This window comes from Micromys minutus (genome assembly GCF_963924665.1).
Source record: "Micromys minutus genome assembly, chromosome: 19".
In the NCBI taxonomy this organism is placed as follows: domain Eukaryota; kingdom Metazoa; phylum Chordata; class Mammalia; order Rodentia; family Muridae; genus Micromys; species Micromys minutus.
In genome coordinates, this window is record NC_137954.1 from 46076835 (window position 1) to 46092971 (window position 16137).

A 16137-nucleotide genomic window follows, 5' to 3' on the forward strand; every position below is an offset into this window, starting at 1 on the left:
GGCAAACCCAAGCCAGTTAATATTCTAAACAAAGGTGTTCAGACAAAGTTAGTGACTCAGGTGAGCTGGCACAGAGGCTGTGGGTTAAGTGGCATGGGCCTTCATGATGACACAAAGGAGTCAGGCAAAGGAGAAACAGTGTTAAAGGTGAAGACACAGGATTTTTACCAGATCCTCTGGCATTGGAGAGATATTAAACATTGCAAACATTGTATGTTTTTTACACTTCAGACTTTAGGAAGATTAATTTAGACTAGATATAGATTAAGTGGAATGGACCAGCATGGATATCATTACTAGAATTTCTACAGTCCTGTAACAACTCTAGAGATTAGAGACCTGTCACATGACTTGAAAAGATTTGGACACCCGCCTATCTATCCTTAATGAACCATAAACATCCCACCAGCAAGTACAATTTATCATTTGTTTATTATGGTATTTTCTATGCTCAGATAAACTCTGAAACATGGAAGAAGTGTCTCAGATGCATTGGAGTAAGCATGGAGTATATAGTATAATCTGTTCGTTGGGATGGATGAAAAGTGTGTTTGGGTAGAGGGAAACTCAATGGTACACTGCTTGCCCAGTGTGAGGCCAGCATGAGGTTCAGTCCAGACAAAATGAGAGAAGATTTGAAGCATGGATATTAACATAGAACCAAGGAATAGATTCACAACTCAGACAGTGTAAGGAGAGAAAAACAGAGCTTAAAAAACTGTTACTATTAGTAAGGGAGAGAAAGGAGGCTGGACAAAGAAAAACTTAAGTCAGAGCAGAGAGATGGAGGACATAGAGACAGTGATGACGTCAGGGTTTAGCTGCTACAGTGTAGCATGTGGCCCTGAGCTGGGCTGCTCACCATCTGTGGAAAAAGGGAGGCAGCTGTAATGGCAGTGTTAGGATCAGAGACACAGAAGGATCCCAGGGGACCCCCAGTGAGGGACTCAGTCCAAAATGGCCAACTTGAGGTTTAGTGAGAGACTTGTCTCAAAAAGTAAGGTGGGAAGTTAGTAAGGGAGCACGTGATGTTGACTAACATGAGCACTGACGTGCTTGCAGAATTATACACACACACACATGCTTGCACATGGACACATATGGATACACAGAGAAGGGAGAGAGGGAGACACACAGAAGCAGAGAAACAATAGAAAAAATAAAGAGAATATCAACAGGCCATTAAATCAACAATAATAACATCATAATTAATCTTAATCTATTCAAGACATTAAGAAAAATGAAGGCGAGACAAAGGGAAGGCGAAACCACAGCTGTGCCCGCAGTGCCTCAGATTCATTCTTAAGGAACCGAAAACGTAATCTTCCAAAATGTCAAAAAGACCATCTTATGCCGACCTCCCACTCCAGCTCCTGCAACACAAATGCCCGGCACCCCAGGGTTTGTGGGATACAATCCATGCAGTCATCTCGCCTACAATAGCTACAGGCTGGGACGGAACCCGGGCACCAACAGCCGGGTCACGGCGTCCTCTGACATTACAATTCCAAAGCCTCCAAAGCCACCAGATAAGCCACTGATGGTAAAGTAGAAAGGGCCGGGACCAAGTAAAGGCTTCCAATTCTGACCGAAAGTTGTGGGAAATTGGCAAGATTATTGGTGGCATGTGGCGAGATCTCACTGATGAAGAGAAACAAGAATATTTAAATAAATACGAAGCAGAGAAGATTGAGTACAGAGAGTCTGTGAAGGCCCATCACAATTCCCCTGCCTACGTTGGGTACATTAATGCAAAACGTCTTGCCGAAGCTGCAGAGACAGTCTCACAAGGAGAAAGGAGAACCTCACATGAGCGTTCAGCCTGCTGAGGGTCCGGATGATTATCATGATGGCTTTTCAGTGAAGCACAGCCACCGCCCGTTTCCAGAGAAACCACCGCCTCATCAGTGAGATCCTCAGTGAGATCCCGAGGGTACCTGATGTGCTGTCGGTTGTCACAACAGCTAGAATGCAGGTCCTCAAGCGACAGGTCCAGTCCTTTAATGGTTCATCAGCGGAAACTAGAAGCCGAGCTTCTTCAGAGAGAGGAACGACACCGGGAAAAGAAAAGGAAATTCCTGGAAAGCACAGACTCCTTTAACAATGAACTTGAAAGGTTGTGGGGTCTGAAGGTGGAAGTAGAGACGGAGAGGATTGTAGCTGAGATCCCACAGGCAGAGGAACAGACCCACAAAAGGCAGGAGGAGAGGGAGAAGGAGAAGGAGAGAGAAGGAGGAGGAGAGAGAGAAGGAGGAGGAGAGAGAAGGAGGAGGAGAGGGAGAAGGAGGGGGAGAGAGAAGGAGGAGGAGAGAGAAGGAGGAGGAGAGGGAGAAGGAGGAGGAGAGGGAGGAGGAGGAGGAGAGGGAAGAGGCCGCAGAGCAAGTTGGGCGCAGTCAAGGCAGCATAGCCCCTGAGGAAGAGCAAGTCGGGAATATCCCGGAGACACACCTTGAAGACAAGGCTGAGAGCCAGCAGAATGGTGAAGGCACTTCTACTTCTGAGGATGAGTAGAGAGGGCAGGAGGGAGTTGGCAGCACAAAGGTAGAAGGGACAGTGACAGTAACACCAGCTCAGAGAGCAACAGCGCCACAGACCCAGTGCCTGAGAACGAGAAGGAGTAAATGTTGCCTTCTTTTATGTGACTTAAAACTTTTTTAAAATGAAAATAAAATGTGGGTTTTCGTGTTGTTTTTTTTGTTTAAAAAAAGAAAGAAAGAAAAAGAAAAATGAGGACTCCTTTCAGAAGAGGGCAGTAGGAGGAATTTGACAAACAAATGAGCATTTGTACTAACTAATCAATATGTTAAATGATTCACTAGATAAGTCAATAAACACCAGAACATCTAAAACCAAGTATGTATTTAATAGTAAGTTTTCCAAGTGTAATTTGCTTTAAAATATTTTTTAATTAAAAGGCTCTATCACTATGAAGATGTTTCTATTATAATTATACAATTAGATGAGTTTACTCTATTTTCTTTTTTTGCAGTATTGTTTGAGATTCCTTTGTTTTCTTTATTATCTAGACTTTTATTTTAATCATACGTGTGAGCAAAAATCATTATCCGTGGTCTCTTTCTTTGATGAGAAACCCAATCATCTGTTTATTGATTATTTGTTTATCGTCTTCAGGTAAATGTCTATACACGGCTCTGTTCATTTTAAGTTGTACTTTCTCTATATTATTGGTTATGATACCAAGTATAATGATTGTTGGTAGGGATTATTATAGAGAGCTACTCTTGTGGCTGGTTCAGAGAACGGCCTTTAATATTAGACAGTGGGCATGACTTGTACTGTAGACTGTCAGACATTTTACAAGATTCATGTGTATCTAATAATGATGCTGGAGTTGTAATATAAGGATCCACTGAGGACAGAATGCTCCAAGGTGACTTGGAAACACAGCACGCAAATGTTTGCTGTATTTGAGGTTGGTGTTGGAACAGAAGTATTCAACATAAATTGCTCAGGAAGGTGTAAGGTAATAAGAAAAAAATGACTATGGTTTTCTAAACTTGCAATTCCTCCTCCAATAGATAGACTTGTAAGTTTATTAGGGAAAGCTAAACAGAAGTTACTTCATGCATATTTACATATAATGAAGATTCTGAAAACCTTCCTTTTATTTTCTTTTAAAAGAAGGATGCATTTTTCCCTTTGAAATTCATCGTCTAACAGTAGCATTTTACATTCTGGAGGTTGAGAAAGTCAGGCTTTGTTCATCAAGTCCTCCCTTGCTTATCCTGCCTTAAATGTATAGTTTTCTTTCCGCTATCAAAGTGGAAACATCTGTTTCCTTTGTTTATGGCAACAGATCTCACAGGCGCTCCGCTTTCACAGAACTCTTCATGCAGATGCCAGCCGGTGTGGGCAATTAGTTGTGTAAGTGCCACGCAAGCTCACACTCTGTATACTTATGGATAATCGTTCCCACCCCACCTACAGGTCTCTTCTCTTTATCTTTTTCATCTTTAGTCTGTAATTAAGCCTCTGTACTGCATCCAGCACAATGTTTTATAGTATGAATAAGACTCTCAGAAGGGCTGAAAATCTGTGTAATTTCAAAGTCCCCCAACCCCTCATTTAGTAGATTTGAGTAGACAATGGATTTCAGAGGGATTCTCAGCTCTGAGAAATACATTTAAGAAGAAAATGAGAGAACTACACTCAGCAGCTACACAAATCCCTGCCAGGGCAGCACTGTCTTATGCTGAATAAAATCCTGGGTTAACTATGTATTGTACCATTTTTGCAACAGAAAAGATGCTTCAGCTTTCCTATTGTAAAACCCCTCGGGGCCCAGTAAATTAAAAGTTCCCTGCAGAGCACACAGTATTATTTGTTTTGTATTAGAATGACAAGAATATAGTTAACCATCACAACTGAGTAGTTACAAAGATATCAGCAATTAACTCTGTAATGGTGAATTTTCATGATTAAATTGACTTGATCACCAAGGAGACATCGCGAGTGCAGATGAAAGTGTGTAGTGCTATTCTGTCCACTGGCTTGGGCCTCAGAGAATAAAGAGAAGGGGAAAAGAGACAGAGAAAAAATGAAGGAGAGAGAGAGAGAGAGAGAGAGAGAGAGAGAGAGAGAGAGAGAGATCAAGCAGCTAAGTACCAGCTCTCACCATTCTTTGCTTCCTAGTCTGCCCAGATATGAAGAGCCCTAGTCCCATACTCCTGCCACCGTGTACCCTGCTTTCTCTGTCACTGTACTACCTGGTATGCCTTCCTTGTTACCATGGCCTGTGTATTAGTCAGCATTCTTTATAGAAACAGAAAATAAAGGATGAATATTTATATTTATATTTTAAATTGAATAAAAAAGAAGAACAGGGAGAGGAGTGAGAATGGGAAGAAGAGAGGAAAGGAGGAGAAGAAGAAGTAGAAGGAGGAGAAGGAGTAGAAGAAGGAGGAGGAGGAGAAGGAGTAGAAGAAGGAGGAGGAGGAAGAAGAAGAAAAGAGATGCTTAGCAAGCAACTAAGCATCAACTCTCAGTGCTTCTTGGTCTGCCCAGATAAGAGGAATCCTAATCCTATTCATATATACATACATACACATACATGTATATAAAAGAATGAATATTATATAATATTGATTATATCATAATGAATATATATGTTCCTTTATTATGTATTGATTTATTTAGATATATGCTAGAGAGAGCAAGCAAGCACGTTGCAGTAACTATTCATGAATAAATAAACCCTGGACTCATTCAGGAACTTGGGCATGAGTGAAAAAGTCTCAGGTTACAAATGGTGCATTGAACATGGGGCTGGGAATCCAAGTGAGAGCCTAAGAAATCCTGGGTGGAAGAGGGTTTCCTAGTGGAGCAATGGTAAACCACAGAGTCAGTGCAGAAGGTGACTTGAATAAACAAACAAACAAACAAACAAACAAACAAACAAACAAATAAAGAAATAGAGGAACAGCGGAGATCCAGGGACACAGGCCTGGTGAGGTGTTCCGAGTAGCCGGGAAGCAGAGAGATCTCTGCCGAGCATGCAGAAAGTGCGCCCTCCACTGCTTGGTCCAGGGAACCAGGAACCTGACACTGGGCTGTCTGTTCAAAGCCAGCGGCCTTTGTGTACAGAACAGGATCTCAGACCATCCGCCACAAGGAACAGAGGAGATCCAGGGACACCGGCCAGGTACAAGGGAGAGGCGAGAACCAATCACCAACAACAAGATGGCAAGAGGAAAGCAAAAGAATGTACGCCAGGGAAACCAAGACAACCTGACAACACTAGAACCCAGCTCTCCCATCACAGCAAACAGCGAAATGCCAAACACTCCAGAAAAAGAAGACTCAGACTTGAAATCATACCTCAAGATGATGATAGAGATCCTTAAACAAGAACAGGAGGAAAAGCATAAAGAATTAGAAGCTTTTAAAGAGGAAACAAGAAAAACACTCAAAGAACTCAAAGAACTAGAGGAAAACAAGACAAAAGAGATGAAGAAATGGAAGAAGGAATTTAAAACAAAAATGGACATAATAAAGAAAACACTAAAAGAGATAACCCTAGAGGTAGAACACCTAAAAAAGGAATCAGGAGTCAAAGATGCAAGCATTTTCAACAGACTACAAGAGATGGAAGAGAGAATCTCAGGGGCTGAAGACAACATTGAAAACATACACAAAACAGTCAAAGAAGATGCAAAAACCAAAAAGCTCCTAACCCAAAATGTCCAGGAGATCCAGGACACAATAAGAATACCAAACCTAAGGATAATGGGAATAGAAGAGGGAGAAGAATATCATCTAAGAGGCACAGTAAATATCGTCAACAAAATCATAGAAGAAAACTTCCCTATCCTTAAGAATGAGATGACCATGAACATAAAACAAGCCCACAGAACTCCAAAAAGGCTGGACCAGAAAAGAAATTCCTCCCGACACATAATAGTCAAAATGCCAACTGCCAAAGCAAAGAAGGAATACTAAAAGTAGTAAGGGAAAAAGGTCATATACCATAGAAAGGCAGACCAATCAGAATCACAACTGATTTCTCAACAGAGACTATGAAAAATACAAGAGCCTGGACAGGTACCATGCAGACCCTAAGAGAGCACAAGTGTCAGCCCAAGCTGCTATACCCAGGAAAATTCTCAATCACCATAGATGGAGAGACCAAGATATTCCAAGACAAAACTAAATTTACACAATATCTGACCATAAACCTAGCACTACAGCGAATTATAGGTGGGAACCCCAATACAACAAGGGGAACTACATCCTAGTAAAAACAAGAAAACTCCTAAGCAAGAAAACCAAAAGGAGAAAGACACACAGGCACAATTCAACCACCAAAAGCAAAAATAGCAGGAAACAGCAAACACTATTCCTTGATATCTGTTAATATAAATGGACTCAATTCCCCAATAAAAAAGGTATAGGCTATCAGACAGGATACATAAACAAAACCCGGCATTTTGCTGCATACAGGAAACTCATCTCAGAGACAAAGACAGACACTATCTCAGAGTTAAAGGTTGGGAAAAAAAGTTCCAAGCAAATGGCCCCAGGAAGCAAGCTGGAGTGGCCATTTTAATATCAAATAAAGTAGATTTTCAACCAAATGCTATCAAAAAAGACAAGGAAGGACACTTTTTACTCATTACAGGGGAAATCTGTCAGGAGGAACTCTCAATCATTAACATATATACTCCAAATACAAAAGAAGCACCCATATTCATAAAAGAAACCGTACTAAAGCTCAAAAAATACATTGCACCCCACACAATAATAGCGGGAGATCTCAGTACCCCACTCTCACCAATGGACAGATCATGAAAACAGAAACTGAACAAGGACACAGCAAAACTAGCAGAGGTTATGAACCAACTGGAATTAATAGATATCTACAGAACATATCATCCTAAAGTAAAAGAATACACCTTCTTCTCAGCACCCCATGGCACCTTCTCGAAAACTGACCACAAAACTGGTCACAAAATGAGCCTCAATATATATAAGAAGATGGAAATAGTCCCATGCATCCTCTCAGATCACTATGGTCTAAGGCTGGTCTTTAATAACAACAAAGACAACAGAAAGCCCATATATACATGGAAACTAAACAATGCTCTATTAAATGATAGCAGGGTCAAAGAAGAAATAAAGAAATAAATTAAGGATTTTCTAGAATTCAATGAAAACGAAAACACAACATACCCAAACTAATGGGATGAAATGAAAGCAGTACTGAGAGGAAAACTCATAGCTCTGAGTGCTTCCAAAAAGAAACTGGAGAGAGCATATACTAGCAACTTGACAGCATAGTTGAAAGCTCTGGAACAAAAGGAAGCAGATACACCCAAGAGGAGTAGACAGCAAGAAATAATCAAACTTAGGGCATAAATAGACCAAATAGAAACAAAAAGAACCATCGAAAGAATCAACAAAACCAAGAGCTGGTTCTTTGAGAAAATTAACAAGATTAGTAAACCCTTTGCCAGACTAAGCAGAGGGCAAAGAGAGAGCATCCAAATTAACAAAATCAGAAATGAAAGTGGAAACATAATAACTGAAACAGGAAATTCTCAAGAAATGATCAGATCCTACTATAAAAGCTTATACTCAACAGAGCTGGAAAATCTTGAAGAAATGGATGAATTCCTAGACAGATAAAAGATCCTAAAGTTAAACCAGGACCAGGTAAACCATCTAAATAATCCCATAACACCTAAAGAAATAGGAAGCAGTCATCAAAAGCCTCCCAACCAAAAAAAAAAAAAAAAAAAAAGAAAAAAGCCCAGGTCCATATTGCTTCAGTGAAGAATTTTATCAGACATTTATTGATGACATAGTACCAACACTCTCCAAACTATTCCACAAAATAGAATCAGATGGAACACTATCTAACTCGTTTTTTGAGGCTACAATAACTCTTGTTCCTAACCACACAAAAACCCTACAAGAAAAGAGAATTTCAGACCAATCTCACATATGAATATTGATGCAAAAATACAAAACAAATTCCTTGCAAACCGAATCCAAGAACACATCACAACGATCATTCACCATGATCAAGTAGGCTTCATCCCTGGGATGCAGGGATGGTATAATATATGGAAATCCAGTAATGTAATCCACCATATAAACAACCTCAAAGAAAAAAAAACACCTTTTTATCTCACTAGATGCTGAGAAAGCAGTAGACAAAATTCAACACCCCTTCATGTTAAAAGTCTTGGAAAGAACAGAAATCCAAGACCCATACCTAAACATAATAAAAGCAAAATACAGGAAAACACAGCCAACATCAAACTTAACGGTGGGAAATGTGAAGCAATCCCACTAAAATCAGAGACTAGACGAGGCTGCCCAATCTCCCCCTACCTATTCAACATAGTACTGGAATTCGTTGCTGGAGCAATTAGACAGCAAAAGGAAATCAAAGGGATACAAATCAGAAAGAAGGAAGTAAAAACATCACTATTTGCAGATGACATGATAGTGTACTTAAGCGACCCCACAAATTCCACCAGAGAACTCGTACAGCTGACAAACAAGTTCAGCAAAATGGCTGGATATAAAATTAACTCAAACAAATCAGTAGCCTTCCTCTACTCAAAGGACAAACAGGCTAAGAAAGAAATTAGGAAAAAGATACCATTCACAATAGTCACAAAAATATGAAATACCTTTTGTGTCTCTAACTAAGCAAGTGAAGGTCCTGTATGACAAGAATTTCAAACCTCTAAAGAAGGAAATCGAGGAAGATCTCAGAAAATGGAAAGATCTCCCATGCTCATGGATTGGAAGGATCAACATTGTAAAAATGGCCATCTTACCAAAAGCAATCTACAGATTCAATGCAATCCCCATCAAAATACCAACCCAATACTTCACTGAGTTGGAAAAAACAATGTGCAATTTCATCTGGAATAACAAAAGACCCAGAATAGTGAAATCCATCCTCAACATCAAGAAAACATCTGCAGGAATCACTATCCCTGACCTCAAGCTATATTACAAAGCAATTTTGCTAAAAACTGCATGGTACTGGTACAGAAATAGGCATGTGGATCAATGGAATAGAATAGAAGATCCAGAAATGAGCCCTCACATATATGGTCACCTGATTTTTGTCAAAGGAGCTGTAAACATTCAATGGAAAAAGGACAGCCTATTCAACAAATGGTGTTGGTCCAACTGGCACTCAGCATGCTGAAGAATGAAAATAGACTGTTTCTTATCTCCTTGTACAATGCTCAAGTGTAAGTGGATCAAAGATCTCCACATTAAACCAGGTACACTGAAACTATTAGAAGAAAAAGTAGGGAAACCTTAGAACACATAGGCACAAGGGGAAATTTCCTGAACAGAACACCAATGGCTCATGCTCTAAAGTCAGAGATTGACAAATGTGACTTAATGAGTTTGCATAGTTTCTGTAAGGCTAAGGACACTGTCTCTAAAACAAAATGGCAGCCAGCAGAGTGGGAAAAGATCTTTATCAACCCCACATCAGATAGAGGCCTAATATCCAAGGTATACTAAGAACTCAAAAAGCTAGACACCAGAGAATCAAACAATCCTATTAAAAAAATGAGGTACAGAGCTAAACAAAAAGTTCTCAGTTGAGGAATATCGAATAGCTGAGAAGCAATTAAGGAAGTGCTCGACATCATTAGCCATCAGGGAAATGCAAATCAAAACAACCCTGAGATTCCACCTTACACCAGTCAGTTTGGCCATGATCAAAAATTCAGATGACAGCAGATGCTGGCTAGGATGTGGAGAAAGAGGAACACTTCTCCACTGTTGGTGGGGTTTAAACTGGTACAACCACTCTGGAAATCAGTCTGGCAATTTCTCAGAAAATTGGACATAGTACTACCTGAAGATCCAGCTATTCCACTTCTGGGCATAAATCCCAGTGATGCTGCAATATACAACAAAGACACATGTACCACAATGTTCATAGTGGCTCTATTTATAATAGCCATAAGCTGGAAAGAACCCAGATGTCCTTCAGTAGATGAATGGATACGAAAATTGTGGTACATTTACACAATGAAGCACTACTCAGCTATCAGAAACAATAACTTTATGAAATTCTTAAGAAAATGGATGATTCTAGAGAATATCATCCTGACTGAGATAACCCAGTCACAAATAATTGACATTAATATGCAGTCACTGATTATTGGATACTAACCCCAAAAAGCTCTGAACACCCCAGAAACAACTCAAAGACTGTAAAGTTCAAGAAAAAAAAAAAAAAAGGAAAAGAAAAAAACATTATGCTTAATCCTTACACACCAAGAAAACTTTGATCTATTCTATGTTACATCCAGTTTCACATGTACTTTATGTTCATTGTAACTAGTAAGATCTTAATGCACACTATCAAACCTTTAAAAAGAAAAAAACAAGCACTGACAACAATGTATTCGTATACTTTTATGCAAAGTAGGGGGTTGGGGGCTGCTAGACCGAGCTAAAGGGTCAGAGTCCACTGCCATAGACACATTCTGGCCCGAGGGACCTGCAGATACACGAAGGGCAAGAGAAACATTTCCCTAGAGTAGCAACATGACTGAAATACCCTCAACCCACAAACTAGTAATGTCTCAGTTTAAAAACAGTAAAAGAGAAACAAATATTTAGTCCAAGAATAATATATAAATATTACTTTGCTTAAAACAGTTCTTCATAATGATTTTCTGAAATACAACATAGTTTTGAAATATAAATTCAAATCTATTAATTTCTAACCTGAAATTAAAAGAAATTTAAATTATTTCTTCTAAACCACTGATGAACATTAATGAACCACATATACAAATTCTTTGCACCCCTTAGGTTTAAAATAAGAATATATCACAAGGGTGCCCTGTCCCAAATGATGCAAAAGGCTCAGGAGACACTGAAGAAGAAGGGTTGGAAAAATTAAAAGAACCAGTTATCTGGAAATCTGTTGATAGAGCATGTCTTCTAGATATGAAAAGAAAGCAACCGTACTATGGTCGCGTCAATAAGATCTGAACAATATCCAAACCAGTAGATATCACTATATGTGTGGGAAAAATATCACAAGATGAAGAAATATAGTCAATGGAAAAATATCACAAGATGAAGAAATACAGTCAATTAGTGACTGTTGAGGAACTGGATTAGTCTTCCCCAGAAATGAGACTGTAATGGTTTTTATATGCTTGGCCCAGGGAGTGGTACTATGGGAGGTATGGCCTTGTGGGAGTGGGTGTGTCACTGTGTGCCTGGGCTTGAGACCCTCATCCTAGCTGCCTGGAAGTCAGTTTTCCACTAGCAAGCTTTAGATGAAGATGTAGAACTCTCACCTTCTTCTGTACCATGCCTGCCTAGATTCTATCCTGCTCCTTCCTACCTTGATGATGATGAACTGAACCTCTGAACCTGTAAGCCAGTCCAATTAAATGTTGTCCTTTATAAAACTTGCCTTGGTCATAGTGTCTGTTCACAGCAGTAAACCCTAACTAAGGCAGAACCCCTTAAAAGTGGCCAGTGGTAAAAAAAAAAAAAAATGTATAAAAGTGACACAAAATGGAATCAGCATGTCATGGTTTTATATTTAATAACATATTTGTAGAAATACTATTTAAAGAAAAAGAGACCATGAATTAGAGAGCAAGTGAGTTGGGGTAGTGTAAGGAGGAATTGAATGGAGGAATAGGGTGATGTAACACTGTTGTAAATAGTTCTGTTTGGAAAACAGTCTCAGAAGTTGCCACTTTACGAGATGGTGAGAGTCTAGGTTAGGTTATTTGGTTCATTTTGATAGGACTGAGAGGACTGTTCTGGGATGAATTAAACTTTTATGAGAGCACTTACTGGTATCCACTTCTGTTACCACGATTGGTTTGGAGAACTGAATCCGGAACCCCCAGGGATAATCCCCCGTTCCTCTGCATAGTCTCACGGTTCGCTCACGCACTGCAAAGGAAGCAAAGAATGCACTGCTTGGGCTGACATTCCATACTACACACTATAACAGTTCTGTACAAGTAGCATGCTTGCTTTTTGATTCCTTGTCAGGCCTAATATATATGTTCCAAGCAAAGCTAAGTAATAGAATATATTAGTTACACAAAAGTCTGGGTTTCACCATAACATTTTCCTATAGTGTAATCTAATCTAATCTTCACAGCAGATGATGATGGTAAATATGTTTTTAGAGGAGAGAATACTGGCATGTAGAGAATAGGGGGTTAAATATTTGTGTCAAGAATACAAAGCTTACTAGAGTTAAGGAGCACTACACTTTAGGATTCACACTGAACCCCTCTGTCAAAGCTACTCAAATGCAAACCTAAGGTGCTTACATTTGTAACTAAGAGAATTTATTACAATTTTATTCATGATAAAACTTAAACACAGCACATAAAATGCTGTTTTACAAGAAGCCAAGAGGAGGAAAAGTCCTGGCTTTCTAAGAAAAATATAAGAACAATTAGTTTTGAAGAGGTTGGAACTGGCACATTTGGCTGCAATGTCAGTGGAGAATCCAAGGAACATTACAGTAAGAGTTCATGAATTTTTAGTCATCTAGCTAATTTTACTTACTGTAGTCCAATTATCAATCCATTTTTCCTCCTGGAGTTTTTTTCCTGCTATGTTTACATCTTCTTTCCTATATCTTCTTCTCTGATGTGTATGTGTGTGTGTGTGTGTGTTCCTCACAAGTTCTGCTTGTCAATCAGTTTAGTTTTTTCATGGTATCAACCCATCCATCGACCTTTTTGACTTTTCTCTACCTCAATACACTTTGCCCAAAATAAAGAAAATTCACCAAGATCAAATTCCAGACTGCACCTCACAGATCACAACCTTCTCTCCTCAGAACTCTTTGGGGTTATTATCCCTCAGAAATGAAGAAAAGGTATGAATGCAGATTGTGAACAACATTAGCACTTGGCTTTGAAGACTTATAAATAATAATAAAGCAGAATTGGAAACTTTCCTGATTTCAGGAGTAGGATCTTAATACTAGATCGACTTGGAGGTATTTGTGAAAACGCTAAGCAAGTGTAAGATAAGAATACCAACTATTAAAAAGAATAGTGTAACCTAACATCCTACAGCAGACATTTAATAGGATGCCCTTCCACAAAAAGAAGAAAAGCATTAGAACTTCTGGGTAAAAAAAAAATGCTCCTTAAAAAAATTGTTTTTCATGATAGCTGTGGTTTATTATTTTTTCTTTACTTACATTTCAAATGTTATCCCCTTTCCCATTTCAACCTCTGGAATACCCTTATTGAATCCCTCTTCCCCCACCTCTATGAGAGTGTCACCCCCCCACCTACTCCCTCCCATCTCTGCACCCTGACATTCCCCTACACTGGAGCATTGAGCCTTTACTTGGCCAAGAACCTCTCCTCTCCTTGATGCTCTGGTACATATGCAGCTGGAGCCAAGGGTCCCTTCACGTGTATTCTTTGGTTGATGGTTTAATCTATGGGAACTCTGGGGGTCTGGTTCGTTGATATTGTTGCTCTTCTTGTAGAGTTGAAAACCCCTTCAGCTCCTTCAGTCCTTTCTCTAACTCCTATATTGGGGACCCCATTCTCAGTCTGTTGGCTGAGAGCATCTGATTCTATAGTTCTCAAGCTCTAGCAGAGCCTCTCAGGAGACAGCTATATTAGGAACCTTTCAGAATGCATGCTTTGGCATCCATAATACTGTCTGGGTTTGGTGACTATATATTGGGTGAATCCTCTGCTGAGACAATCTCTGGATAATCCTTTACTCTCTGCTCCAAACTTTGTCTCTGTACTTCCTCCTGTGAATATTTTGTTCCTCCTTTTAAGAAAGACTGAAGAATCCCCTCTTTGGTTTCCAACTTCTTGAGCTTCATGTGGTTTGTGATTGAATCTTGGGCAATATAAGCTTTTGGGCTATTAACTGCTTATCAATAAGTACATGACATGTGTGTTCTTTTGTGTTTGGGTTACCTCACTCAGTATGATAGTTTCTAGTTTCTTCAATTTGCCTAAGAATTTCACAAGGTTATTGTTTTTAATAGCTGAGCAGTACTCCATGTGCTGTAAATGTACCACATTTTCTGTATCCATTCCTCTGTTGAAGAATATCTGGGTTCTTTCCAGCTTTTGGCTATTATAAATAAGGCTTCTATGAACATGATCCTTGTTATATGTTGGAGCATTTTTTTGGGTATATGCCCAGGAGTGGTATGGCTAGGTCCTCAGGTATGTCTAATTTTCTAAGGACCCCCAGACTAATTTCCAGAGTGGTTATACCAGCTTGCAATCTGACAATAGTGGAGAAGTGTTCCTCTTTCTCTACTTCCTACCCAGCATCTGCTGTCACTTGAGTTTTGGATCTTAGCCATTCTGACTGGTGTGAGGTGGAATCTCAGGGTGGTTTTAATTTGCATTTCCCTGATGACTAAGAATGTTGAACATTTCTTTATGTGCTTCTCAGCCATTTGATATTTTTCAGTTGAAAATTCTTTGTCTAGCTCTGTACCTCATTTTTAATAGGGTTATTAGATTCTCTGGAGTCTAACTTCTGGAGTTATTTGTACATATTAGATATTAGCCTTCTATCAGATGTAGGATTGGTAAAAATCTTTTTCCAATCTGTTGATTGCTGTTTTGTCCTTTTGACAATGTCCTGTATCTGGCAGAAGCTTTGTAATTTTAAGAGGTCCCATTTGTCAATTCTTGATCTTAAAGCATAAGCCATTGGTGTTGTGTTCAGGAAATTTTCTCCTGTGCTTATGTGTTCCAGGATCTTCCCCACTTTCTCTTCTATTGGTTTCAGTGTATCTGGTTTTATGTGGAGGTTCTTGATCCACTTGGACTTGAACTTTGTACATGGTGAAAAGAATGGAACAATAGAACAGAATTGAAGACCCAGAAATGAATGCACACACCTATAATCACTTGATCTTTGACAAAGGAGCTAAAAACATTCAGTGGACAAAGGACAGAATCTTTAACAATTGGTGCTGATTCAACTGGCAGTCAGCATGCAGAAGAATGCAAATCTGAGGACCCAGCTATTCCACTCCTGGGCATGTACCCAAAAGAAACTCCAACATATAACAAGGACACATGCTCCACCATGTTCATGGCAGCCCATTTATTATATCCAGAATATGAAAAGAACCCAGATGTCCTTCACCAGAGGAATGAATACAGAAAATGTGGTACATTTATACCACATGGAGTACTACTCAGTTATTAGAAACAATGACTAATGAAATTCCTAGCAAATGGATGAAACTAGAAAACATACTGAATGAGGTAACCCAATCACAAAAGAAAACACATGATGTGCACTCACTGATAAGCAGATACTAGCCCAAAACGCTCGGAATACCCAAGAAACAATTCACAGACCTTATGAAACTCAAAAAGAAGAAGGCCAGAATCTGGATGCCTCAGTTCTTCTAAAAAGGAAGAACAAAACACTCATGGGAGGAAATACAGGGAAAGAGAAAGAGGATCCCGGATTGAAAAAAAAAATCAAGAAAGAAAAGAAGAGACTAACTACTTCACCCAGAAATCTACCCCATATGCAGCCACCAAACTCAAGCACTATTTCTGATGCCAAGAAATGTTTACTGGCAGAAGCCATATATGAATACCTCCTCAGAGGCTCTTC

General features: G+C 39.4%; 1 protein-coding gene and 1 pseudogene across 2 annotated transcripts in view; one reads left to right on the top strand and one right to left on the bottom strand.

Moving 5' to 3' along the window:
* LOC308433274 (uncharacterized protein) overlaps positions 1–16137 on the bottom strand; it is a gene marked incomplete at both ends in the record, with an annotated part of 98562 nt that overhangs the window by 60714 nt on the left and 21711 nt on the right. The window contains one exon of the mRNA XM_080933274.1: positions 12337–12438. Coding sequence (XP_080789400.1) covers positions 12337–12438 — 102 coding nt within the window. The remainder of the gene's footprint in view (positions 1–12336; positions 12439–16137) is intronic.
* LOC308432997 (SWI/SNF-related matrix-associated actin-dependent regulator of chromatin subfamily E member 1-like) lies at positions 1332–2621 on the top strand (annotated as a pseudogene). The gene is made up of 2 exons: positions 1332–2219; positions 2371–2621. The product of its transcript is annotated as an SWI/SNF-related matrix-associated actin-dependent regulator of chromatin subfamily E member 1-like (transcript).